Raw genomic sequence first — 27,913 nt, forward strand, 5'->3', positions numbered from 1 at the left:
GCTTAACTCAGAGTAGGTCAACTCAGAGTTGATTGAACTAACTAATTTCAGCTGTTCTGTAACCGAAAACTCAGAGTTTCCCATCTCAGGGTAAGTCAACTCAGAGTTCAAGTTTTAACTCAGAGTTGGTTGAACCTCCTTTCTGAAACAGGCCCCAGCTCTTCACATCTCTAAATATTATTGTTATTTTTAATGTGATGACCAAAAATATGTGTCACAAAGCAGGTTGAAGCAGGGAAGGATGCAGGATCTACTTGCAGCAGCTTAACTTTATTTTCAAAGAACAACCCAACACTCTAGACAAGAAACAGAACAACCTATAGCGACGACAGACAAGAAACAGAACAACCTATAGCGACGACAGACAAGAAACAGAACAGCCTAGCATCTTCAGTCCAAGAGCTGCTCAGTTCAGCATCGTTCTGTTCACTGGAGGAGATGGCCTGAAAAATAAGTCAATAGAAAAACATGTCAGTGAAAGTAACTGTGCAGAACTGAAGAAACTGATCAGAGATTGTGGAAACAGATTCCTGGTTCAGAGAATGGGAGTTCGTGTTTTAGCAATTCAGAAAAACTGTAAACACAAATCCAAATTTTCAACTAAACTCACAAAACCATTGACTCTTCTCAAAATCAAACAATGCTTTCAGATCATACACACACGAGTCAATAAAATAAGCATAACAGATCATCCATTAGACACTACATCAAAAAATGGAGAAAACCGCCTCCAGAACATTACAGAAAATAATAATATTGTATGCAGTAAACACTTTTTGCAATTACATAAAAAGCCTAGTAATTGCAACTGATAAAGTGAACATATAGTATTCTGTATGCACTGCAAGTATAGTCTTTTACTGAATATTGAATATTAGGCCTATTGAATGTCTATATATTCAGCACTTGTCACAAATCTCTTAGCATTTTTAAATCTTACCTTAAAACAAATTTTTTAGGGTAGCTTGTAATTGAATATTTGCATAAATCTTTCATTGTCGACATCTGATTATTGCAATGGCTGATTTAGAAATGTATGTGCGGTGTATTATTAAAGTTAAATAAAGTAGAGACTAGGGATGGGCATGATTAATCGACGATCGATAATTGATCGTTAAGAATTTCGTCGATCACGTTTATTTGTTATCGATTAAACTAATGCAGGTTGCGTTGCGTAGTGTGTCTTGAAGCAATGGAATTAATTTTAGCGCGGAGGTACCTGTGCATCCCGGCAACGTCAGTCCCCGGCTGCCCCGGCTTGACAGTCTCACCCCAAAACGTCATATACTGACGCGTCTTGACCATGCGTCAACATACGACGAAAAGGGTACCCCCATAACGTCCATGTGTGACAATTCGGGTTATGGGTAGGTTTAGGTATGCGTTAGGGTACCGCTAGGAGGCGCTGCTGGTGCGCTTCTGTCTGCGTCTCATATTGACGTTAAAGGGGTACCCTTTTCGTCGTATGTTGACGCATGGTCAAGACGCGTCAGTATATGACGTTTTGGGGTGAGACCGGGCTGCTCAGAGCGGGTGTTTTCGGCGGCTGGACTGGCTGTCACCAGGTTGCGGTCGCGTCTGATCCCAGATCATGTCAATATGCTTATCTTTCTCAACAGAAATCAGTAGACTGGTGCAGAAGTTCTATGGGAACTTCATGCGTTTTCTCAGATCGGATAGCTATCTGATTTATCAAAACGATTCCATTTACACCTGGTCACATAAATGTGTTTTTGCAAAACGGATATAAATCCGATCTTGAATTCCCGCGCTTTATGCATATTTAAATTGTTGCACGTCATCGAATGCAACTGATATGAGCTGCATTTTATTGATCATCAGCGAAAATTTCTAAATCAAAGACCGCAACAAGATATTGCGGCAACAGCCCTGGTAAGATCATTTCGGTTCTTTACTTTTAATGAAGATGATTGTGTGTTGATGAATGACTTTCACTTTGATTTGCGATAGTTTGCACGTTAGCTTGATGAATAGATGCTCATCTGTGGTGATGCGTGTTGAAGTAGCGTCGTCATATCTGGATATAACATGACATATAGCCTATAACACGCTCTCACACGTTTATTTCTTATCATTTTTGGGATAACTCAAATTTACATATGTGGTTTCAACAACCAGATGCATTTACTCTTGTCCAGTTTCGTCTGGAATGCGTCTCAGATATAAAGTATAAAGTGGTTTGAGCGATCGGATTTAAATCTGTCTCGAATGCGTTTCGGAGGGCATTTAGATTTGGTCTTTTCACGACCGGATAGCTATCCGATCACAGAAAACGGATGAAGTGGCCATGGGTCTCTGTTTAAGAACGCCGGCTCGCAGCTGCAGGTTCCGCTGGTTTAGAGCACCGCAGGAATCTTCAAGTCTACCGAACGTCCAGTTTCACTGCCACAAGTTGATCTTCTTGTAATAAAGATCTCATCGAGGACAAACAAACTGTATTTTTGTATTTTCATTGCATTTTTAATTTATAAAAAGTTAAAGAAATAATAAATTTCAATATAAAAATATTAATGATTAATCGATAGTCGATCGTTAATTCTCCCGACGATCGACTAATAAAATTTAATCGAATGCCCATCCCTAGTAGAGACTATTATTAACAAACCGGGAATTGCTGTGGATCCTCTCATGTGTTTTCAGATGTTCTGACTGACTGAATCTCTGGTCACAGTGTGGACACTTGTAAGGGTTTTCTCCAGTGTGGATCCTCTCATGTGTTTTCAGATTTGATGACTGACTGAATCTCTTGTCACAGTGTGGACACTTGTAAGGTTTTTCTCCAGTGTGGATCCTCTCATGTGATTTCAGAGATGATGATCGACTGAATCTCTGGTCACAGTGTGGACACTTGTAAGGTTTTTCTCCAGTGTGGATCCTCTCATGTGTTTTCAGATTTGATGACTGACTGAATCTCTTGTCACAGTGTGGACACTTGTAAGGTTTTTCTCCAGTGTGGATCCTCTCATGTGATTTCAGAGATGATGATCGACTGAATCTCTGGTCACAGTGTGAACACTTGTAAGGTTTTTCTCCAGTGTGAATTCTCTGATGCAGTTTTAACTTGTTTGCTGAAATGAAAGTCTTCTCACACTCAAAGCACATGTACTCTCTTACACCAGTGTGAATTTTCTCATGTTCATGTAAACTTTGCCGCCGTGAAAAACTCTTTCCACACACAGAACATGAATATGGCTTCTCCTTCGTGTGAACTCTCAGGTGTGTCTTCAGGTGTGATGCACAGAGAAATGTTTTGCTGCATTGATCACATGAGAACGGCTTCTCTCCGGTGTGGATCCTCATGTGATTCTCAAGACTTTGTTTGGTTGTGAAACTGTTTCCACACTGATCACATGAGAACGGCTTCTCTCCGGTGTGGATCCTCATGTGAACCTCAAGACTTTGTTTGGTTGTGAAACTGTTTCCACACTGATCACATGTGAACGGCTTCTCTCCGGTGTGGATCCTCATGTGATTCTCAAGATTTTGTTTGGTTGTTAAACTCTTTCCACATTGAGTGCAGGTGAAAGATTTCTTGGCTCGTTTCTTTAAAAATATATTTTTAGTCTTTGAGCGTTTGACATGATGTTCCTCCTCCACTTCACTCAGTTCTTCTCTCTCCTCGCTCTCTTACATCAGGTCTGACATGAAAGAAACAAATATTACATTTAATTTTCAGTACATCAAAATAATTAAAAGAGAAATATAAAGTGAAAGGACATGAAGGTGAGCCCTGATGTAATAGTAGAAAGTAGACAACTGTTATAAAATATTATAATTTTATGCCTTTTTATAAATTGATTATATTTCATTGAAACTTTCCATGAACGAGGTAAATTTATCTTCCAATTATTATTTTTAAAACATTATAGACACGAATCCCATTTTTTTTAGCAAGACCTATTAAATAGATTTGATCAATGACACAATTATCTAACATGATATTAACATTAAAATATACAATACTGCCATATTTTGACACCAACTTTGATATTTATATTTATTTTACTAAAAACATTTTAATTATTAATGGCCGTTCACACTAGACTTTTCCTTGCACTGACTTCCATTCATGCGCATGTTAATGTGGGACACCAGAAACACAAGCTCAAGTGAATTACCCTGTGAGAAATAACACACACGTTTAGTATTCAAGTGGAGTGGATTGTATATTTTTTATATTTGAATTATTATTATTTGTTATATGTTAAATGTATGTTTGTAAAAAAGCTGCCGCAGAGTCAGTGGTGGGTAGTAACGAAGTACATTTACTTCATTAAATTTACTTGAGTATTTTTCTGAAAAAAGTAAGTAGAGTAGATTTAAATGTGGGTACTTTTACTTTAACTCGAGTACATTTCTAATGAAAAAACTGTACTTTTACTTTGTTACGTTGGGCGACGTTCCTCTCGTTACTTTATTTGAATGCAATACATGTTGTTAAATACGTAGTTTATTCCAAGCGCGCTGTATCTTTTTTCTGGGCATGAGCGATGCTCAATTCACAAATGAATCACTCTTTCAAGTCGATTCATTGTTCAAAGACTTCATCAAACAAGTTGGCAGATCTGTCTAAATCAGTTCGCCAATCAGTTTGAATGATTTGTTCGGTTTCCTTCAAACACTGAATTGTCTGAAGCGGTTTCACACTCGGAGTCGTAACAGGAAGGTTTAAGAACATCAAGAGCTTTGGATGAAGTGGCCGTGGACCTACAGTAGTGAAAGCAAATCTGCAAATGCATCATATTGTTTGCCAGCGATGAAGATCTTTATTAGTTGAACATCTTCGTAAGCTGTCTGTGAATGAATGATTCTACAGGACGATACATTCGATTTCATTTCATTCAGGTAATACATTTTACAACCAAACAGATTATTACGCCACCATAGCACTACTACAAAGTATGACATTGCCCATTTTTTGGACATATACCCTTAATTTATACATTAAATAAGCTACCATTGTTCACAGTTTATGAAATTTATACATTAAATTAGCCATTGTTCACAGTTTATGAAATGAACACCCGCCATCTCGCCGTAATGTGTGTGTATTGCGCAGTGGCGTGCGAAATCGTCTTGAAAACTAACGCCTTTGCCTGCCTTAGGCCGTGTGTCCACCAAACCGCTTTTAGCCAGCTGAAAACGCCTAGCGCTCTGCTGAAAACACCTAGCGCTCTGCTGAAAACGCCTAGCTATGGGCGCTTGAGAGCGTTTTGGCAGCGCAGCATTTTTTTTTTCTCCAGTTGAGACGCTTTGCTTGTTATGATACGGAATATCCGCGAAAGTGTTACTAGTATCTCATTTCACACATATTTTGTTTCTGTGTTGTTTCAATATAAAAATGTTGATAGATTATAAAGTATTTGCTCTGGCTCTAGTTTGAAATTATTTTGCTCCGTTATTATGCTTGTTGTCGTCATCGGTTGACGCTACGTCCTTCGGATGAGACGTAAAACCGAGGTCCTGACTCTCTGTGGTCATTAAAAATCCCATGGCATTTCTCGTAAAGAGTAGGGGTGTAACCCCGGTGTCCTGGCCACATTCCACTCATTGGCCCTTACCAATCATGGCCTCCTAATAATCCCCTTACATTGAATTGACTCTATCACTCTCTCTCCTCTCTCCACCTATAGCTGGTGTGTGGTGAGCGCACTGGCGCCATTGTACTGTGGCTGCCATCGCATCATCCAAGTGAATGCTACACACTGGTGGTGGTTGAGGAGAGATCCCCTGATATGATTGTAAAGCGCTTTGGGTGTACAGTAGTACATATGAAAGCGCTATATAAATGCCTCATTCTATTCTATTCTATTCTACAAGCAGAATGTGGCGATTGGTCGGTGTGGTATTAGTCCCGCCCCTCCTCCACTGTGATTGGAAGGCTGGGTAAAAAGTGACAGTGATGAGCGCTGCATTTTACCCAAAGTTGAACATTCTTCAACTCTCGGCGACCTGTAAAAAACGCTCTCAGCGCTTCAGCATGTAAAAAAAACACTCAGCACCTCGTTACGCTCATGCCGTTTTAAAAAAACACGGGAAAACAATTGGAAAAATACGCCAGCCGCATAAAACAACGCTTTGGTGAACACAGGGCCTTAGACACAGTTAACCAGTTTAAACATGCTTGCAGAAATATACATTTGATTGCATGTTTTGGAGAACAGACGGAAGAAGATCTGTCGATGTGCATTTGATCGTTGTTTGTGTTCAGATGTTCAGGAACATACAGTAGTTGTATGTATAGGAACATACATAGGCCTATATATGATCCGAAGTAACCAGTAACTAGCTACTTGAGTAGTTTTTTCATAGTATACTTTTTTGATTTTATTAGCTTTAACTGTGTCCTACATGTTTTACTCAACCCTGTTACTTCTGACATGATTTTCCTCCTTTCAAAAACAGAGCATTTCTTATGCTGCGTTCACACCGAAAGCGAATTGAGCGTCTGGTAGGGCTGGGTATCGTTCAAAAAATTTCGATACCAATACTGATACCGATACCTTGATTTCGATACTGGTTCCTGAACGATACTTTTTTCGATACCAATTTTATGAAATCCATTTTAACAAGATTACATAACACATTGCCTCAGAAAAACTTTGGTTTTATTTTTTCAGTTTGACTCATGCTCCTTAGCCAGTGGACAAAGAAAAAAAAGAAAATTTTTTATAAAGAGCTCATGCTCACTAAAGCTGATTTTGTTTGATCAAAAATACAGTAAAACTTGTAAAATTGTGAAATAGTATTACAACTTGAAATCTTATTTGAATATATTTCAAAATGTAATTTATTCCTGTGATGTCAAAGCTGAATTTTCAATTTTCTAAATCATTACTTCAGTGTCATATGATCCTTCAGAAATATGAAACCAATGTGCTGCTTAATATTTTGGAAACTATGATACTTTTTCATGATTCTTTGATGAATACAAATTTCAAAAGAACAGCATTTATTTGAAACAGAAATCTTTTGTAACATTACACATGTTTTAAGATGATCACTTTAATGCATCCTTACTGAAAAAAAAATCTGACATCCCAAGTCTCCCGGAAGTTCCGGGAGTCTCCCGCATATTGCTAGCGGCTCCCTGATGCCCGCAAATTAGTTAAAATCTCCCGGAATCTAGAGCGAGCGAGCAAGAGCGCGCATGCGAGACAGAGACTGTTCCAAACCGTGTAGCGCGCGCACGGCAGAGAGGGAGAGGGAGCGAGAGACCTTGCGTGTGTGTGCTAGTGTGCCTCATCATGAAGTGCATGTAAGATAGAGAGCATCTGATTGGCCTGTTTCGGTAAATCAACCAATCAATTGTCAGTGTGGGCGGTCTTTTATCTCTTCACCCGAACCGAATTAATCAGTTCAGTGTATCTAGACCATAGACTGTAAAAAATGTTTATGGGGGGTATGGGCGGCGCCATCTTGGAAAATCCTAACCTCGCCCACCTTCTGACGCAGCGCGCGTCACTCGCTCGCTCTGCTACTTCGGTTATCTCTGTGTATATTTAGGCAACGAAATATGTTATAAAACACCATACTAACTCTTTTCGTTTTCATTTAAAGAAATCTTAAACATTATAGCCACACAAATGTGGTTCAGGCAACGCGTATTGATTATATTCACTGCACATAACGTTTGCCTATTTATAAAAAAACAAACAAAATATAAAACACAAACCTGCCTCTTTTCATTTTAAATATAATATAAAAATATTAAACATTTTAATATGGTCCTGGCAATATGTGCATTTGTACTAAACAACAGATGTTGCAGTAAACAAAATTACAGATCATATTCGTTGTATTAAAATTTAAAATGACAAAACTCAACCCAGTCTCTTTTTGTTAAATTTCAGTTTTATCAATATTAGCTACAGTGTTTCCCCTATAAATTTTTCCAGCAGCGGTGCTGTTACGTGCCGGAGGTTGTTACCAAGCCACTCGCGGGGGGTCTGGGGGCATGCACCCCCGGAAGATTTTTTTTTTTTAATAACCCCTTAAACCATGACTTCTGGCAAGTTTTGTGGATAGAAATGGACATTTTGAGACATACAAATTTATATATATATTACGGCTGGGAATCGATTAAAAATTTTTTTAGAATTAAAAACGCACAATTTGCTGTGATTAATCACAATTAATCGCATTCCCCAAAACTTGTAATCATCAATATTTAAATGTAGAATCAATAATTCAATTAAATAACACACAAAAAAGGGGAAAAAAAGAAAAATGTCCACACAAATTGGACATAAAATAGCCCTATATTAAAATATAAAACATCAATATATTATTCTTCATTCAGTTCTATGCAACATACTCGGATTTAACAGATTTATTTTTTGACTAATTATCAAAATAAAGTAACGTTACCAGTCATAGAAAGCTATTATTACCAGAGCATGTGATCAGAGCAGGTCATTTTACCATTGTTGCCCAACATGGCTATTCCAGCTCAGCAAACAGAAGTCTACTACTGAGAAATTTCACGTTATTTGAGCGGACTTTGCTTTTCCAGTGCGTGATCGGTACATGATTGGAGCGTTTAGGCCGTGAACCACAGAGCAGAACCCGCAGTAAAAACAAGGAGGGGAACATTGAACATTGAGCAGAGAGCGCAGTGCGCCGACACACACACACACACACACACGGAACGGAGAGCGCGGCGCAAACACGGAGCAGAAAAGACCCGTACGTAAAGTTACTAAACAAGCTGCGCGAGAATGAAACCTGATCGCCGAACACGGAGGGGCGGGACGGCATATTTTCCATAGACAGTAAAAAAATGGACACAGCGACCCCATAGACTTCAACGTAGAAAAGTTCGTACCGCTTTCTCCTTTCCACAGGCTTGCTCGCTCTCCCGTGGCGTCTGTCATTGCTATGCAACCATGAACAGAGGCGCGCAGAGAAAACGAGCGCGCCGCGTCGCTTCTATTATGAGCGCGCTTGCCGCGCGCCCACATTTGAAATATTTGCATGTGAACGGCCCCTTATGGCAACGTGACATTAGCCTAATCAAAATATTTCCATTTGTGGCTCTTTCCTCCTTTCTTGTCAACAAGTGGATTCAGAGCCATCGCATTAGCAGTGCCGCCGGTCGCCATGTTTCAGTGTTTTTAAGTGAATGTCGTGATATTACTGATCATGTGAAGATTTTTGCTGCGCCGCTGCTTAATACATTGTAGGGGAAACACTGAGCTATTATAAAAGTATAAGTAAAAGGTACAAGAAGCTATACAAATAAAGCAAACAATTCTGTCAAACATACAAAGTCAGCGCTCGATCTAGTCTAACCATACAATGGTAAAGTTAAATAGCTTATAAACTTCCCCTCAGCCAAACCGATTGGCCAGGGAACAAATTATAGATTTACAAGACCAAAAATCGCCCGTTAGATATACACAAGACAAATTATATCTCATGTTTAACCACTACAGAGACGTCAGAGTCAGCGGCAAATGTCAGAAAGACTAGCCGAGGAAAGGCTGTTCCTGTACATGAACGCCGAGCGCCCGGTCATCGCTGGATCTCACAACTGGATACAATTTTCATAAATCTTTATAAATAAACCACAGATTTGAGGATTTGAACTACATTCTCGCCTGAAAAACTCTTAAAACTACATTTCATGATACAGAAACAGTAGTATTATATGTCAACTAGGGATGGGACGATTACCGGTTTCACTATAAACCACGATTAAATGTACCGCCCCCCTCCCCTTTCTCCACCCCTCTCGGGGTCAGGCAGCTGGGGGGGGGGGGGTTTGTTCGTTGTTTTTGTTTTCCGTTGTTTTTTTATATCTATATATATTGTTTTTATTTATATATATATAAAAATACAGAATCTGAATTAAAATGTGTTTGATTTAAGCCTACATTTCAAAATTTTGTGTCAGAAAAAGTATTGTTTTTAAGCCTTTCGCACGTACGATCACACAGGTGTAATCAGTCTAGGCTGGTCCCTGGAGCGTACGATCAAGTGCATCACATGATCAACTGCTAAATTCAAATGTTGAATTTAGCCAGAGACAGGCGCGCTCAGAGCTGTCATATATCACAACTTTTCAGTGTTTTCAACCACATACTGTTTATTTTATAGCCTGGTAATACCAAACTCTGCTACTTCGCTTTGCTTCGTAGACAGAGTCTGGAATGGCATAATAGAGAAGTGTTTTCTCTCTCGCGGGGGGGCGCTTGACTGAAGTTTAAAATCATTGGTTACCCGTAAGCCAATCACATAACGTTTGGTTATGGCGTGTGTTATGCGCATGCTCAGCCGCATCTAACTTCCACTGTAAACACATGTATGATGCGAAAACAAAAACCATCGAGCAAAATACCGGAGTGAACATGGCTGTGAACGACTTTTGCAGATATTGTGAAGTAAATCTATGCATCCACGGTACAATCAGCGTCTACGTCACGGCTCTCAGCCCGCCCTCTGTTCATTGATTGGCCCGGCTGTTTTCAGGCCGGAGGAAAACGGAAAGCTATGACGCTGTCTCAGACTGAGTACAGAAGTGATATGAAATTGAGCGGAAGTACGAAGTCTGACGTAGTCAGGCTATTTATTTTAGGTTTCAAACATATAAATTCACATAAGTACTAAAAAAACAATACATTTAGAGTTTGTAAAATACACACTGATGTCTATGGAAGAGGTAATAATAATCCTTTCCATTATAATTCGACACGTTTTATTCATATCAGATACACATTGTGTAAGTAACTTCAATGTTTACTCTATTCTATTCCCAGTTCACCAGCCACTTACTTTTAAGTATTTCGGGAGAAGTGGATGAATTCACGTGTTGTAAACATAGAGGTTGTAAATCCAACAGATCCGATTCTCTCAACTGCGTCTGCGGCACAAACTAACACGGCGGCGCCCATCGCGCATACAGCTCAACTAACGCGATCATTATAAAGGTGTTTAAACAACAATATACTTCCACTTGCATGTATTTGACAATCGGAATATCAGATATTTCATGCCATAGCTAACACATTTGTGAATATTCTGAATAAAAAAGGAAAAATTACATAAAAGCATCATTCATTCAGCGCTGTTGCTGCTGCGGTGTGTCACGTGACAAGCAATGACGCGTCACCATGGAAACGCCGCCCCCCCTCTCACAATATAGTTCCCACGTCCCTGGTACTAGTGTGTGCGCGCTGGCTTTAGCGGTGCATTCAAGGGCACTCATAAAACTGTGTGACTGCCAGAGTTGTATGCAGGGCGAGCGCGGAGAGGGGAAATCTATATCGTCTATATCGTTGCTTTTTTCGATAGTAATATCTTGAAAGTTCATATCTAGATATAGATACGATAACGATATATCGTTCAGCCCTAGTACTGACGATTAGTATTATCGTTCAAAATTTAATTATCATTAAAACCGTGTTTGATTATCGCGATTTTAATAACTCACTGTAAATCCTGTCCAGCCAGCAACAGTCTGACGCAGGCGCAGCGCGCAATGTTGTTGTTTTTTTATTCAAGAAGGAATGGCGAAAGGCAGTGGCCGTGCTCGGGCGATTTTTCAGCCTTTTAAGAGGACCAAATCTGAGGTGTGGTCATATTTTGGCTTTTACAAAAGTCCTGAGTGAAACTTAATCGAGGATGGTCACTACAATAAGGGGGAAACACGAGTCTGCCGAGGAAATCTGCCGAGTCCTCTTTTGTGACCATCACCCACTGTTTATAGCGAACGCAAGGCAAGTTAACTTACCAAAAACTACGTCTGGGAAATAATTGGGCACAAAATGTTGTTTTGAGTTGAAATATTTTATCTCACTCACTTGAAATAAACGTGAAGCTTCCGCGAATACAAGTTCGCAGCAAGTGGCTTTGAGCCAAAGACGAGCGAACAAGTTCAAACAAGACTATCATTGTACACTTATTACACCGATTTATTTTTTTTATTTTTTTTTACCACACAATTACAGGGACATATTGAATTGAGATTAATGTTTTAAATCTTACCTGTTATAAATCCATTTTGTACAGCGTACAAAACAATCGCGAAGAACGGAGACGCAAGACGGCAAGTTGTATTTGAATGAAACGAGAGAGCGCGTGCGCGTCCGCTGCGATTCATGGATGTGCGCGGTGTTATAATGTGTTGCTATTGACGACGGTCATTATAAGGAAGGAAATGCCACAGAATATAATCTTGCTTGAAAAAGTGCATAGAGCTGCTTGTTTTATTTGTTGTTTGTTGATTTTCAAATATTAAACTGTTTTTAGTGTGAGCATCAGTTCTTTTTGAACACTTTCATCTCGTTTTAACAAAACCGTGATAATATTGATAATCACGATAATTTTGGTCACTATAATCGTGATATGAAATTTTCATACCGTCCCATCCCTAATGTCAACTGTATTAAAAAATGGCTCTTCTTATGTTGTCATTCTCCGTGGCGCTGCCTTGTCAGCTGTCAATCAAGCTGTCAATCAAAGTTAACCGCGCCCTTATTGTCATACATTTTATATCTAAATACGATCTAAACTAACGAGTTAGAAAAAAATTCACAGCCCTCATGGTTGTCAGGAACTCGGAACCTATCGAAAAATACAATAAAAGTCCATGGGACCAACCTGTAAAAACATGAATTTATGCTGTGACAACGGACATTTTAACATGGGGGCTATGGACATTTGCTCCCTTTTGGGACCTCGCCCTAGCGGATTTTCGATGTATTGCAGTTTTTCGCACTTCCAGGTAGGCTTCATTTTTCAGATCAGAATGTTGCCGCTTGATCTAGACACAGGAGCGCCATGGTAGAGGGAGAGTGCCACATAAAATGAAAGTATAAGACACATTTTACGTCATGACTACACGAAAGTGTACCCCTGTCTTATAAGAGTAAAACATAATGACAGTCTTGCATGCTGTACAGTTTGTAACGGTGACTTCAGCATTGCCCATGGCGGGTTAAATGATTGTAAAAGACATGTTGAGGTGAGTTCAACAAGTTTCATTTCATGTGCATATTATTCAGGCCGGCTAGTTGCCAAGGCTACATGAAAACAACAAACTCCTTATACCTGTTTAAAGTTCCAATGGAATATAAATAAAAAACTGTTTTGGGGGTACCTCCCTGAAATGACTTTTTGCAGGTTGGGATGTCTGAAAAATTAACTAACCAACACATTTTTGAACAGCAGTGTACATTCAGTAGGTCATTATTGCAATATAAACACTGTCAGAGTGATCAACAAGGTACCTCTTCATTTACCCTTTCGAAGACGGAGCAACTTTCTGCTATTATGTTTACTCCGTGCACTGTCAAGGTCTTCATCATATTTGCCGTGGTACCGGTCTTTGCAGCAATTATTTTACCGCAAATACTGTATTGTTGGCATCGAGCCTGGAGAAATGTAGCCACACTTTTGATTGACTTATCCACATCTTTAGGGTATTATGTGTGTGTGCTCGCGTCTCATATGAGTATGTGCGCGGAGAGTTTGTGCGTGTGTGTGTGTGCTCACGTCTCATTGAGTATGTGCGTGGGTTTGTGTGTGTGTGTGCTCGCGTCTCATATGACTATGTGCGCAGAGAGTTCCGCGTGTCTCGTGTGTGTAGAGTTTGCGTGACCGACTTTAGGTGTGTTGTTGTGCATTTCATATGTATTTTTTTTAGCACTGACGTTGACGAGTTAACCCCTTAGGTATCGAAATCTGGTACTGAACAACAAGTCATTTTTCGATACTCGATAGTATCGAGGCAATTCGGTCGGTACCTAAAAAGTATCGAACTCGGTACCCAGCCCTAGCGTCTGGAGCGAGTGATTTCCATGTTAAGTCAATGTAAAGACACATTGACGCGCGTCTGGAGGTCCTGCGGCGCGATAGGCGCATTTAGTGCGGCGCGATGGACGCGATTTCGCCTCATTCGCGCGTCCATTTTGCACGAAAGAGGCGAATTGAGCGTCTGGCGCAAGTGATTTTATTTCACAAATTTATCTTAGAGAATTCGCGTCTGACGCCAGAGTTGAAAAATCTGAACTTTGGTGTCTGTTCAAGCCGCGTTAACCAATCAGGAGTCTGCTTGCTGCTTTCACGGGGTGAAGTGACCAGTGTCCTGGAGGGTGATCCTCATTCCGATGCGGGACAACAGGTCATCAAACTGATCGCGGGACAGGCGGAAGTACAGCTGAAAGGGGCCGTCATCCAGGCGCAGCTCCTGGAGCAAGTGGTGAAACTCGCCAAACTGGGTACGCCTCCGGAGGGTCTGGTGGACTCAAGTACGGCGACGATTACCCCTACGCCGCTCTTCTGCTCTCCAGAGCAAATACGAGTGGTGACTCTCTCGATGAATGCTCGATCAACATCAGCCATCTTGCAAACAGACCACCGCCTAGCACTTGCCCCTCCCAGAAGAAGCGGATTTCGCCTCGGACACGCGTCTATTCGCTTCAAACGCTCGTCCAATTCGCTTTGGATGCGTGAGTAGATTCAAAATGTTCAAGCGTCCAACTAGACGCGATAGAAGCGAATTTGACACTCAATTCCCGTTCGGTGTGAACGCAACATTAAAATTGTGAAATCATCTGGGCTTTTTCTACAGCATGATGGGAGGATAAGAAAATAATCTCAATCCATAGATTGACTGCATTCATCAACCCTGTTACCAAAGTTACTGTAAGAAGAATCTCTATAACTATGAAAAACTTGTATGAAATTTGTCAAATACAACTATCAGTAACTTGGTGTTTACTGTTTATTCTTACACCATGTCCTAACCAGACGCGACGCGACAAGATTCCAGCGACAAATAATGTGTCTGTCCACACTAGACGTGACACGACTGCGAGATGCGCCAAAATCAATCAAAACCCAGAGCCAATCAGAACAGTGTGTGGGCGGAGTCTCGCGGCGAGTGCACAGCACCAGAAAGTAATCTCTTGACGGCACTCGTAAGAAAATGGATAAGTAGCTACATAAATCAAATTCACTAATATTACACCATTTAAACATTATTAAAAATACATAGGCTGAGTTACTAAAACAATCTTTGTCAAAGAATACACTTGTTTGTTTACAGTTTGAACATTCTTGTTCCCATCTATCTATAAATTACAGAAACGTCTGTCTGTCTGTCTGTGTATCTGTCTGTGTGTGTCTGTTATTCGCATATCTCTGGAATCGTTAGTCCGATGGATTTCAAACTTGACAGGTGTCTTTCTACGGGCACGAGTAAGTGCAGTGCCAAGTTTGACGTTGTTTGGATTAGAAATGCAAAAGATATCGGTAAATATATATCAGTAAAAGAAGCACACACTGGCTTTTACCGCTCTAGCCGCTGGCCACTCCCCCTCTCACACTGACACTGAGTGAGCACAGCCCAGGACCAGAGACAGAGAGGGTCGAAGAAAGCAGCGGAGCATAAGTAGCGTTTTCTCTGTGTTCACTGTGTAGCCTGCTCCCTCAAGCGTGTAGTTCAATTTTCCACATTTATTGTATGTCATTATGTCAGTATCAGTATTTGCTTCCTACCATGCACAAATAAAAATGTCTCTAAACTTTTGCTGTGTAATTGTAACAATGAGCACTCAAACACACTAAACCAACAATTACTAAAAACACACACAAAAACGTCTCGGTTACGTATGTAACCCTCGTTCCCTGAGTAGGGAACGGAGACGTTACGTCGGATGACGACGAATGGGGTTTCGCTTAGAAAGCCTGTCATCTTCGAGTATATAAAACGAGCCTATGGCAATAAAATGCCATGGGTCTGCGGAATTTGCATTGCGTAACTCCACCCCACCCTGGGGGTATATAAGGAAGTACGCTGGCAACATGCAGATATGTCTTCGCTGAGGAGCCGAGACTGAACTCAGGCGTTCCAGCGGTACAGCGAAAGTGGCAGGGAGACGTAACGTATCCGTTCCCTACTCAGGGAACGAGGGTTACATACGTAACCGAGACGTTCCCTTTCGTTGTCACTCCGAGTTACGTCGGATGACGACGAATGGGGTTCCCAGTGAAATCACGCCACCTCTCGTCTGTCTTCCAGTGCCCTGCGTAAGTCTGAGCTCCCTGTCGTGAGACTGGCATGGACGAAGGACTCCTACTTAACACAGGATTATACCAAGGCACACTGGGAAGCATATCTCAGTGGAAATATGCAATCACGCCCAGCCCGAAGGGTGGGGTTTGGAATACACATATGACCCCGCGGGGCTGCATATGGAGAACACTGGGGTGTCCAGCCGCAGGTGGAATATTTCAACCCCAGGGGTGGCAAGGTGGCTTGCCGAGGGAAAGACACATGCTCAAGGAGGCTTACAGTGGAATACACATGTGGGGGTCGCCCAGAGGGGGAACCATGCACATGGAGGCACCTAGCCAAGCGCGAAAGCTGCCGGTGGCATAACTCTGGCGTTGACGTCAACAGTGCTGGAGGAACTGGAGCAGAATCTAGTACCGGCTGGTTGAAGCGAGTACATGAGAAGAAACTGGCTCCACTCGGAGATTATAGAATCTGGCGAATGTGTTAGGTGTCGCCCAGCCTGCAGCTCTGCAAATGTCTGTTAGCGAGGCGCCATGCGCTAGAGCCCAAGAGGATGCCACACTCCGGGTGGAGTGGGCCGTCACACCAAGAGGGCATGGTCGACCTTGCTGCTGGTAAGCCAAAGCAATGGCGTCCACTATCCAGTGAGACAACCTTTGCTTGGAGAGAGCCTTTCCCTTCAGCTTCCCACCATGACAGACAAAGAGCTGGTCAGAGGTCCTGAAACACTGCGTTCTGTCTACGTAAGCACGGAGGGCGCGTACTGGACAGAGCAGTGCCAAGGCTGGGTCTGCCTCCTCCAAGGGCAGCGCTTGCAGGTTCACCACCTGGTCTCGAAAGGGTGTGGTGGGAACCTTGGGCACATATCCAGGCCGGGGTCTCAGGATCACGTGAGAATTAGCCGGCCCAAACTCCAGGCACGCTTCGTCAACCGAAATGCGTGCAGGTCCCCTACCCTCTTGATGGAGGCCAATGCAACCAGGAGCGCTGTCATCATAGACAGGAACTTAAGCTCCACTGATTGCAGAGGCTCAAAGGGAGCACTCTGCAGGGCAGTTAAAAACCACTGAGAGGTCCCAAGAGGGCACGAGGGGAGGACGAGGAGGATTCAGTCTCCTCGCTCCCCTCAGGAACCTGACGATCAGGTCGTGCTTCCCTAGAGACTTACCTTCAACTGCGTCGTGATGTGCGGCAATTAGGGATGGGCATTCGATTACATTTTCTTAGTCGATCGTCGGGAGAATTAACGATCGACTATCGATTAATCATTAATATTTTTATATTGAAATTCATTATTTCTTTAACTTTTAATAAATTAAAAATGCAATGAAAATACAAAAATACAGTTTGTTTGTATTAGCATCCGTGCCGAGCGTGCCCTCGGTCAGGGAATAAAACAGGTCGCAATGGGAAGAGTCGTGGGAGGCAAACAGATCTATCTGAGCGTCCCCGAACTGATCCCAAATCAGCTGGACCGACTGGGGATGGAGTCTCCATTCTCCAGCTCGTCGGCCGCACGGTTCAGCTCTCCCGGGATATAAATGGCTCGAAGCGACCTCAGATGCTTCTGACTCCATATGAGGAGGTGGCGGGCGAGTTGCGACATACGGCGGGAGCGTAGACCACCTTGACGGTTGATGTACGCTACTGTGGCGGTATTGTCTGATCAGACTAGTACGTGTTGACCCCTGAGCAGCGCCCGGAAGCGGTGCAGGGCAAGGCGTACAGCCAGCAACTCGAGGCAATTGACATGTCAAAGGCGTTGGGGACCTGTCCAGGAACCCGCGGCAGCATGTCCATTGCACATGGCACCCCAGCCCATGGTGGAGGCATCTGTTGATACAACAACATGCCTGGAAGCTCATTCTAAGGGCACACTGGCCCGAAGAAAACTGAGGTTCGACCACGGGGTGAAGGTCTGACGGCAGGTCGGAGTCACTGGGACTCGGAGCGTGCCGTGTTGCCATGCCCACCTCGGGACTCGATCGCGAAGCCAAAGCTGAAGCGGTCTCATATGAAGTAATCCGAGCAGCGTTACTGCGGCTGTGGATGCCATATGCCCCAGGAGCCTCTGAATAGTTTCAGTGGATCCGCACTCTTACCCTCGAATTGACGAAGGCAAGTCAGCAGTGATTGCGCGCGCTCGCAAGCTGCGCGCACATGGCGACCGAGTCGATTTCCATACCGAGAAAAGAGATCCTCTGCACGGGGCAGAGTTTGCTCTTCTCCCAGTTGACCCGAAGGCCCAGACGAGCTTGGTGCCGGAGCACTAGGTCCCTGTGTTCGCAAACCTGGTCTCGAGAGTGAGCTAGGATCAGCCAGTCGACGAGATAGTTCAGGATGCGAACCCCGTGTTCCCGTAGAGGAACAAGGGCTGCCTCGACGACCTTCGTGAAGACGCGAGGAGACAGGGCTAGCCCGAAAGGGAAAACCGCGTACTGGTATGCCTGCCCCTCGAAAGCAAACCGTAGGAACGGTCTGTGTCAAATAGGAAGAATGGAGACATGGAAGTAGGCGTCCTTCAGGTCGATCGCTGCCTTCGGTACAATGAAGTAGGGGCTGTAAAAGCCGGACTTCATTTCGGCTGGAGGGACAATCTCGATCGCACCCTTCGCCAGTAGGGTGGCGACCTCCACTCTCATGACAGGGGCATTGCCACCGACCATAGTGAAGCGGACTCCCCTGAAGCGGGGAGAAGACCGTGCGAACTGAATCGCGTAGCCAAGCCTGATGGTTCTCGCGACCCAACGGGACAGTCTGGTAAGCTCCCAAAAGCTGTACCAGCGGGGTCAAGCGAGCCAGACGTACACTGGTGGTGCAGCGAAGCGGAATGACCGGCCCAGACGTGGGTGGCATAGCGGCCCGGTGTGGGGGCACGGTCATTAGCCGCGCCCTGCCAGAGGAGGCCAGGGGAGGACCAGCGTCCCACGGGGGCGTACTCTGGCAGGGGTCTGGCGACAGAAGGGGACGAGAGTGGCGAGGCTCGTGAGCGGCGCGCACTGTCATCCACAGCCTCTTGGGGCTCGGAGGAAGGGCATCAGTTCTTGAAATAAGAGATTCTCCCGCGGCCCTCCACCGGGGGATGGAGTGGCCCTGCTACCAACTCCTGAAAAGAACTGAGCCCTAACTCCAAGCTGCCCGTCTCGAAAGTGCTGCTTAGCCTGGTGTCTGGCCAGCTAAGGGGCGGAGACGGGCAGTGCCGCCCTCCTGCATCCCCCTCCAGCCCGGGGCCGGTGAAGGCTCGAGGGGAGGAGCCGCAGGGAGGTGGCCTCGGCGGGAAGCAAACTAAGGAGACCGCACGGAAGGATGACCATTGGTGCAGAAGGCCTCAGTCCACTTCAGGGGAGGATCAAAGACTGTTGGGCGCAGTCCTCAATCACACCGCCGAGCAAGCCACCCGTCTCGAGAATGCTGCTTAGCCTGGCGTTTGGCCGGCTAAGGGGCAGAGACGGGCGGTGCCGCCCTCCTGCAACCCTCTCCTGCTCGGGGCCAGTGAAGGCTCGAGGGGAGGGGCCGCAGGGAGGCGGCCTCGGCGGGAAGCAGACTAAGGAGACCGCACGGACGGATGACGTCGGTGCAGAAGGCCTCAGTCTGCTTCTGGGGGGGTCAAAAACTGTAGGGTACAGTCCTCAACCACACCGCCGAGGAGCCCAGCCTGGGACATGGGGGAGCTGAGAAAATGAATTCTCAGACCCCCTCACATCAACCTGGCTGAGCCCATTCCTGGACCACAGCTGTGGACATCACCTGGCCCCGGGATCACGCGGGTACCGATGTCGCCCGTAGAGCGAGGTCAGTAGTGTGCGTGGCGGATCGACCAGCCCAGACATGGGAGGCATAGCGTCCCTGCGTGGGGGCGTGGTCGAGTTTCCGCGTTCTGTCAGTGTTGGCCAGGGAAGGACCAGCGTTCCAAGGCGGCCTGGTCTGACAGAACTCCCGAGTCAGCACTGCCTCGAAGGCGAAGGCGACACACAGCACTGCATGCCTGTGCCACGATAGTGACAGAGAACATACAGCCCATGATCGCCACGCGATCGAGTGCAGCGAAGGCGGAGGACGCCCTGACGGAAGCGTCCTGGGGGAGGGCGGCACCACTCCAACCGATGCTTTCAGCTGCCCGGGAAAGCATGGCCATCAGCTCTGGATCTGACCCGACTAACGCTGACACTCCAGAGGGAGGCAACGCAGTCGAATCCTCATTTCCAGAGGAATCAAGCCCGCCTTGTGATGCTGTGAGTGACATGACACCACCTGCTGGAGCCCCGAATGAAAACACTGGGTCCCCGAGAGAAACCAGGCACACACGGAAGCCCCACGGTTTGCGATGTGGAGGGGGGCGTGGCCCGAGGAATGCTCGTCGGTATTATGCCACACTGTTACCCTCAGATCACCCTGGCCACCAGCCAAAGTATCCCCTCTCGAGGAAGAGATAGATTGGGGTGTGGTAGAGGGGACTCTACCCACACGGAGATCATTGAGTCTCGATCTATAAACATCGCGATGGTCACGTTCCCGCAAAGAAAACGTGACTCATCCACGAGCGCTGCCGAGCGTGAATAAGCCCAACACGTGAAACAGCGCTCGTGACCGTTAGGCGGATGAATCACGCGCCCACATCCAGTAAATACACGGGCGAACCGTCTTGAAAAAGACGTGCCGCGTGCAGCTCTTTTAGAGAGAGGAAAAGCTCAGCAGAGTGCTGAAGCGCCCAGGGAGAAACACACACACTGTCGGCAGATCACTGCACAGATCAGCAGCAGGCAATGCGATCTCGCTGGAACACGCCGTCACACAAACACACTGAAGAGCCGCTCGTCTCGTAGAGTGAAGATGATACAGAATGGCTTGTAGGAGTGAAGAAAACTCTTGGCTCCGAAGCGAAAACATATCTGCATGTTGCCAGCGTACTTCCTTATATACCCCCAGGGTGGGGCGGAGTTACGCAATGCAAATTCCGCAGACCCATGGCATTTTATTGCCATAGGCTCGTTTTATATACTCGAAGATGACAGGCTTTCTAAGCGAAACCCCATTCGTCGTCATCCGACGTAACTCGGAGTGACAACGAAAGGGAACTGATTTTGCACGGGCACTTTGCACTGCTCCCTGAATCGACACGCTTATTCATTTGTGGATGTAAACTGAATCTGTAAGTCAGCTATGCTGTTTATTTCTGAATATTATATTTAATTCTGGTGCACTTAATTACTATGTAATATGCTAAAAACGCTACTGTGTAATATTAGCCTATACTTTTCACCAACTAAACATATCCTATTCAATGCGTTCACAGTCTCTTTCACAGGCATCATTTGTAGTAGCCTATTCAAAAACTGTTTGCTCAAGCATAGCGTTTTCTTGGAGTTCACTGTGTGCTTTCTACCATGGACAAATAAAAATGTCACTGAACTTTTGCTGTGTAATTGTAATAATGTGCACTCAAACACACCAAACCAACAATTACTAAAAACACACACATAAACTGATTTTGCACGGGCATTTTGCACTAGTTTGTTTAATTTGAAGATCTGAGGTGAATTATCCATTGTTGCTTTTACAGCTTCAAAGCTGGAGCACTAAATGATATTCAAATAGGGTTGTGACGGTTAGTATATAACCGTGAGACCGACGGTTATAGTTGAACACCGTCATTACAACTATAACCACCAAAACTGTATAATTAAAATATTTTTTACAAACATTTTTTATCATAGAGAATGTTTAAATACTAATTAAAAACAATTGTTAACAGTCTGTGTTATTAATGGTCTACGTCGTTTCCAACTGTATTTGATTCTTTGCCAAGTACCCCTTGACCGACCGCCAATCATTTGAGATAGAAATAAAAGCTATGATATAGTGATGTGCCATCATTATGAGATTTATTAAACAAATGAAAAATATTTGCAATAATAAACATTAGCAATGAACATTTGCAATCGGGAGACATGGTTTTTACCACTTAATGAAGTTTTGTTTTGTAAATCGTCAGACATGATTTTTACCACTTCATTAAGTTTTGCTTTGTAGAAAGCCTTTCTTTGAAGCGAATTTCGTTTTGTACAAATTGTATCTTAATTTTAAGAAATGTTTCATCAACCAATTGCATGTATTTAATAAATAAAAAGCAAATATAGGAGACAATATAATAACCGTGACATGGAGCTTGCACAATTGCATTGCATTGTGAAGTAGAGCGCATCTCATCGTAAATGAATGAAACTCAGCGTAGGCCTATGCCTCATACATTAGCATTAAATATCTTTGCTGCTGCATCCTTTCTAGAACAGACAAGGGCTTTCTTGCGGCTTGCATCAGCAGAGCATTGCATCGTCCATAGACCGCAAAACAATCAGCGGATGGCGGGCGGGTGAGGCTTTGAAATCTGGTCAAAAAACGTTGGTGCGGATGATGAGTTTTGTGATGCGGTTGCGGATGAACTAATACCCCATCCGCGTATCTCTATTGATAACAACATTGAACACTACACAAATATAAATTTTATTCAAACTAAGTTGTCCTATAACAGACGAACGGTCCTATAACAGACGAACGGCCACAGATGAAACCAAGATGGCGCCGCGGATGGCTGCCTCGGTGTGGAGCTCTCCGGTTATTGTGTTGTTTTTGTTGGTTTGTTCTGCGTTTAGTCATTCTTTTCCTATCAGTTTCACCAAAGACAAACTACTGGACATTAGGAAACACACACCAGACAACTTTTTTACAGATTTTGATTACTCAGACGTTTTACTGGACATTCTCGTTGGAGGGGCAGCGGTGTTGTTCAAACACGCGGTCAGACGCAAACGCGGGAAGCGCGCTGGTTAAACTCCGCGAGCGCAGCCTCCGCACTGCACTCCCCAGTATTCATCTTGCGAATCTCCGATCTCTTCCTAACAAAATGGACGAACTTCTTCTCCTCACCCGCACTAACAAGGATTTTTTAAACTCCGCTGCTCTGTGCTTCACTGAAACCTGGCTGAGTGAAGCCATACCGGACAACGCACTACATCTGCCGGGCTTCCAGCTGTTCCGAGCGCATCGCATCGCGGAACTAACGGGGAAAACGAGAGGTGGTGGATTGTGTTTCTACATTAACAAAAGTTGGTGTTCAGATGTAACAACACTGAAGAAGATGTGCTCTCCTAACTTAGAGGCGCATTTCATAAACTGTAAACCTTTCTACTCGCCGCGGGAGTTTTCCTCATTCATTCTCGCGAATGTTTACATTCCTCCAGACGCGTGTGTGAGCGCGGCGATACAACAGCTGGCTGAACATATAGCTGAAATGGAACAAAGGTACCCAGACTCTCTTTTAATCATTCTTGGGGATTTTAACAAAGCAAATCTCTCCCGTGAACTGCCAAAATACAGACAGCATGTTACATGTCCTACCAGAGACAGTAATATATTGGACCACTGTTACACCATGATAAAGAATGCGTATCACTCCGTCCCACGGGCAGCTTTGGGGCTCTCTGATCACTGTTTGGTTCATCTTTTACCGACCTACAGGCAGAAACTGAAATCAGCTAAACCTGTAATAAGGACTGTAAAAAGATGGACCAACGAAGCAGAGCAGGATCTACAGGCCTGCTTCGATTGCACTGATTGGACTGTTTTTGAAGCTGCAGCCACCGATCTGGATGAGCTCACAGATACTGTAACATCATATATCAGTTTCTGTGAGGATACATGCATTCCTACCAGGACATTCTTATCATTCACTAATGATAAACCATGGTTTACTGGGAAACTCAAACAGCTTCGTCATGCCAAAGAGGATGCTTACAGAAGTGGGGATAAAATCTTGTATAACCAGGCCAGAAACAAAAAGAAGCTACTCTGAAAAGCTGAAAAAACAGTTTTCAGCCAACGACCCGGCATCAGTCTGGAGAGGCCTGAGGAACATCACCAACTACAAATCACCATCCCCCCGATCTGTGGAGAATCAACAACTGGCTGACACTCTCAATGCATTCTATTGCAGGTTTGAGAAGCCCAGACTCACACCTCACACCCGCTCTGATGTGCACTTCACACATCCACCATCACCTCCTGCAACCCCTTTCCTCCCCCCTTCTGCCATCCAACCTGAGCTTAAGGTCTGTGTGGAGGATGTGAGCCGAGTCTTCAAAAAACAGAAGACTAGGAAAGCTTCAGGCCCAGACGGCATCTCATCTGCTTGTCTAAAAGCCTGCGCTGACCAACTGGCCCCAGTCTTCACGCAGATCTTCAACAGATCATTGGAGCAGTGTGAAGTTCCCTGCTGCTTCAAACACTCCACTATCATTCCGGTTCCCAAAAAACCTAAAATCACTGGACTTAATGACTACAGACCTGTCGCTCTCACGTCTGTGGTCATGAAGTCGTTTGAAAGACTGGTGTTAGCCTTTCTGAAGGACATCACTGGACCCCTGCTGGATCCCTTTCAGTTTGCTTACAGAGCAAACAGGTCTGTGGATGATGCAGTCAACATGGGACTGCACTATATCCTGCAACATCTTGACAGACCTGGGACTTATGCACGGATCTTATTTGTGGACTTTAGTTCGGCCTTCAATACCATCATCCCTGATCTTCTCACAGCCAAACTGACTCAGCTCTCCATGCCATCCTCAATCTGTCAGTGGATCTCCAGCTTCCTGACGGACCGGCAGCAGCGAGTGAGACTGGGGAAGCTCACATCCAGGACCCTCACCATCAGCACTGGCGCCCCCCAAGGGTGTGTTCTCTCCCCACTGCTCTTCTCCCTGTACACTAATGACTGCACTTCTAAAGACCCCTCTGTCAAGCTCCTGAAATTTGCAGACGACACCACCGTCATCGGTCTCATCCAAAATGGTGACGAGTCTGCTTACAGACTGGGGGTTGAACAGCTGGCTGTCTGGTGCAGCTATAACAACCTTGAGCTGAACACGCTCAAAACAGTGGAGATGATTGTGGATTTCAGGAGAAAATCCCCAGCACTCCCCCTCTCACCATCATGAACAGCACTGTGGAAGCAGTGGAGTCATTCAGGTTCCTGGGCTCTACCATCTCTCAGGACCTGAAGTGGGCAAATCACATTGACTCCATTGTGAAAAAGGCCCAGCAGAGACTGTACTTCCTTCACCAGCTGAAGAAGTTCAATCTGCCACAGGAGCTGCTGATCCAGTTCTACTCAGCCGTCATTGAGTCTGTTTTAAGCACTTCCATCACTGTCTGGTTTGGTTCAGCTACCAAATCGGACATCAGGAGACTACAACGGACAGTCCGGACTGCAGAGAGGATTATTGGTGCCCCCTTGCCAACCCTCCAGGACCTGTACTCTTCCAGAGTGAGGAAGAGAGCAGGTAAAATCATCACAGACTCCACTCACCCTGGACACCCCCTGTTTGAACTGTTACCGTCAGGACGGCGACACAGATCACTGGCCACAAGAACATCCAAGCACAGGAACAGTTTCTTTCCACAGGCCATTTCCCTTCTGAACACTTAACATGCCCCCCAAGGCATATGCCTGTAAGTGCAATACTCCCACTGTCTAGTGCAATATTCTCTAACTCAGGTGATATTTATATTTATATTATTCATACTACTCAAAATACTGTAAATATGTTCATAATCTGTAACATGCACTAGACTCCCACTGTCTAGTGTAATATTCTCTAACTCAGGTGATATTTATACTTATATTATTCATACTACTCAAAATACTGTAAATATGTTCATAATCTGTAAATGTTTATTCAGACTAAACCCAACTGTGACCCCTTTTTTTTACATTTATACTATTTTTATTTTTTTTAATATATTTTATTCTTAGAATTTGTATTACTATGTTTCTTGTTGTATTTGTATTTGTATATGTACACTGGAAGCTTCAGTACCAAGAAAAATTCCTTGTGGGTGCAAGCACACTTGGCAATAAAGCTCTTTCTGATTCTGATTCTGATAAACTATGGTTTATAACAGAGAACTCTGCGCCAAATCGTAATGTTTCCCACTGGATCTCGCAGAGATGATGTTATCAATTCTGGGGCGAATTCAATGGATTTCTTCAAATATTTGGTCTCACCGGCAGGAAAAATGGTCGCAAAATGCGACCAATTGGTCGCAGTCTGGAGCTCTGCATTTCATTGTTTAACTGTTTATCTAAATCTGATGAAGTGCTTGAATGTTTCTAACAAGAATGTTCTTCAGCTTCATGAATGAATGAAGAATAAACACCAACCTTTCTTTGTTCTCTTTGTTCTTGCAGTGGGAGGAGCTTCACTGATGATGTATTCCAATGTGGGAGGAGCTGATCTGCCAAAATCAAATATTTAAATTACTGAGTTTGTTTTTATAATAAATGACACTTCTAAGCATTTATGTCTGTCTATCTATTCATCGTACAGTAACTGATGCCAATTCATTAATTATTTTTATTGCTAATCCTAACATTCTTCTGCTTCTTCATTAAAATACAAGTATCTAGAAATAAAGAAAATAATATAAATAATCTTCCAAATATAAATAATTATGTTTGATTATTATTCAAATTATTATAATATACTCATAACATTTAATAATTTTTTCAGGATTCTTAGTTAAAGAACAGCATCTTAAAATATAAATATTTTGTACCAATATATACCGTTCAAAAGTTTGGGGTCAGTAATTTTCTTTCTTTCTTTCTTTTTTTAAAGAAATTCATAATTATATTCAGCAAGGATGTGCCAAAGTGATTAAAAGAAAAGTGACAGTAAAGACTTGTGACAAGTGACTTGAAATACTACTTGATTGGTCGGTGTACTATACATAACAAACAGGCTTCAATGAATTATGTAATATTTTAATATATGTGCCTTTTATTCTACCTTTTATTATTGAAAACATTTTTTTTTTTTAATTGCCGTCGAGCCATTTAGGCCTAAGCACTGAGAGAACTATATCTGGCTCGAGCATCGGTTCCGAGGAGACTGTGGAATACCTGTACGCTTACACCAGTGCGTTTTCATTTTAAAACGCATAACACACACACACACACACACACACACACACACACACACACACACACACACACACACACACACACTAATCCGGAGTGACTCTTCAGTCAAGTCCGAAGCAAGACAGTCACACGCAAGTGACGTAACCCATAGCAACGCGTTATGGCAATGACACCTCAGACTGACAGAAACGTAAAAATAAACGTAAATTTAGGCAACTTTAATTTTGTACACATTGTCATGTTAATTATAATCAAATGCATTTTGTTTTATTAAAGTGAAGGGGCACCCAAAGCCCCCCCACCCCTGCACGTAAATGTTTCAGTAGGAAGACGCAAGAAAAGACGCACAAGTATCGCTGTGATCGATGAAAACAATACAGAAATGAGCCTGTCACTTAATCAAACTGTATAAAGTGTTTGATGGGTGTGTAAATATGATAAATACCGTGAACTTCTCCTCACCTCAGAAGACTCGACTCAGCTCTGACTCGACTGAAACTCAATAGGTGTGTTCGACATCGGCTGCGGCTGGATGTAACCGATCGGCGAGAGTAGCCGCGTGCAGGCGGGGAGGAGCTGCAAACGGAGACGTGAAGTCGGACACTTTCTGGTTCCCGTAGTGACCGCTCACGTGGTGTTTGCATACTTTACCACAGCTGCAGTGAAATAAATGCAATATTTGCCAAATAATACACAGATGTTTCATTTCATGAGACATGTTCATTCAATACTTTATGTACTGCTTCATACAGCGTCTGTTTGAACAAGAATAAAGTTCAACATAAGCAACTATCAATGAAGTGGAGTCTACGTTTTTTAAGCAGTTTTAATTTGATAAACATGACACAATATAACATGACAACGACATGAAAAGAGTGTTCACTGTTATA

The 27,913-nt window shown here is 43.7% G+C and overlaps 1 protein-coding gene and 1 long non-coding RNA gene across 2 annotated transcripts in view; one reads left to right on the plus strand and one right to left on the minus strand.

Annotated features, from left to right (window-relative positions):
• Positions 1-161: 161 nt before the first annotated feature.
• On the minus strand, positions 162-27,504 carry LOC309491259 (uncharacterized protein). The gene is made up of 4 exons (XM_082160751.1): positions 27,469-27,504; positions 26,262-26,330; positions 2,627-3,659; positions 162-443 (listed from the first exon to the last, which is right to left on the minus strand). The coding sequence occupies exons 3-4, from the start codon at positions 3,487-3,489 to the stop codon at positions 407-409; spliced, it is 900 nt and encodes a 299-aa protein (XP_082016877.1). The 5' UTR covers positions 3,490-3,659; positions 26,262-26,330; positions 27,469-27,504; the 3' UTR covers positions 162-406.
• LOC309491292 overlaps positions 10,122-27,913 on the plus strand; it is a 134,529-nt gene continuing 116,737 nt past the window's right edge. Inside the window, exon 1 of the long non-coding RNA XR_014202995.1 lies at positions 10,122-10,523. This is a non-coding gene — a long non-coding RNA (uncharacterized lncRNA). The remainder of the gene's footprint in view (positions 10,524-27,913) is intronic.

Source organism: Leuciscus leuciscus (genome assembly GCF_965113295.1).
Source record: "Leuciscus leuciscus genome assembly, chromosome: 25".
Lineage (NCBI taxonomy): Eukaryota > Metazoa > Chordata > Actinopteri > Cypriniformes > Leuciscidae > Leuciscus > Leuciscus leuciscus.

Excerpts from the sequence above, each read along its gene's own strand:
- LOC309491259 (XM_082160751.1), bottom strand. The coding sequence starts at position 3,489 with ATGAGGATCCACACCGGAGAGAAGCCGTTCACATGTGATCAGTGTGGA. Across the intron at positions 444-2,626 it reads AGGATCCACAGCAATTCCCG|GCCATCTCCTCCAGTGAACA; the intron begins GTTTGTTAATAA and ends CTTATTTTTCAG.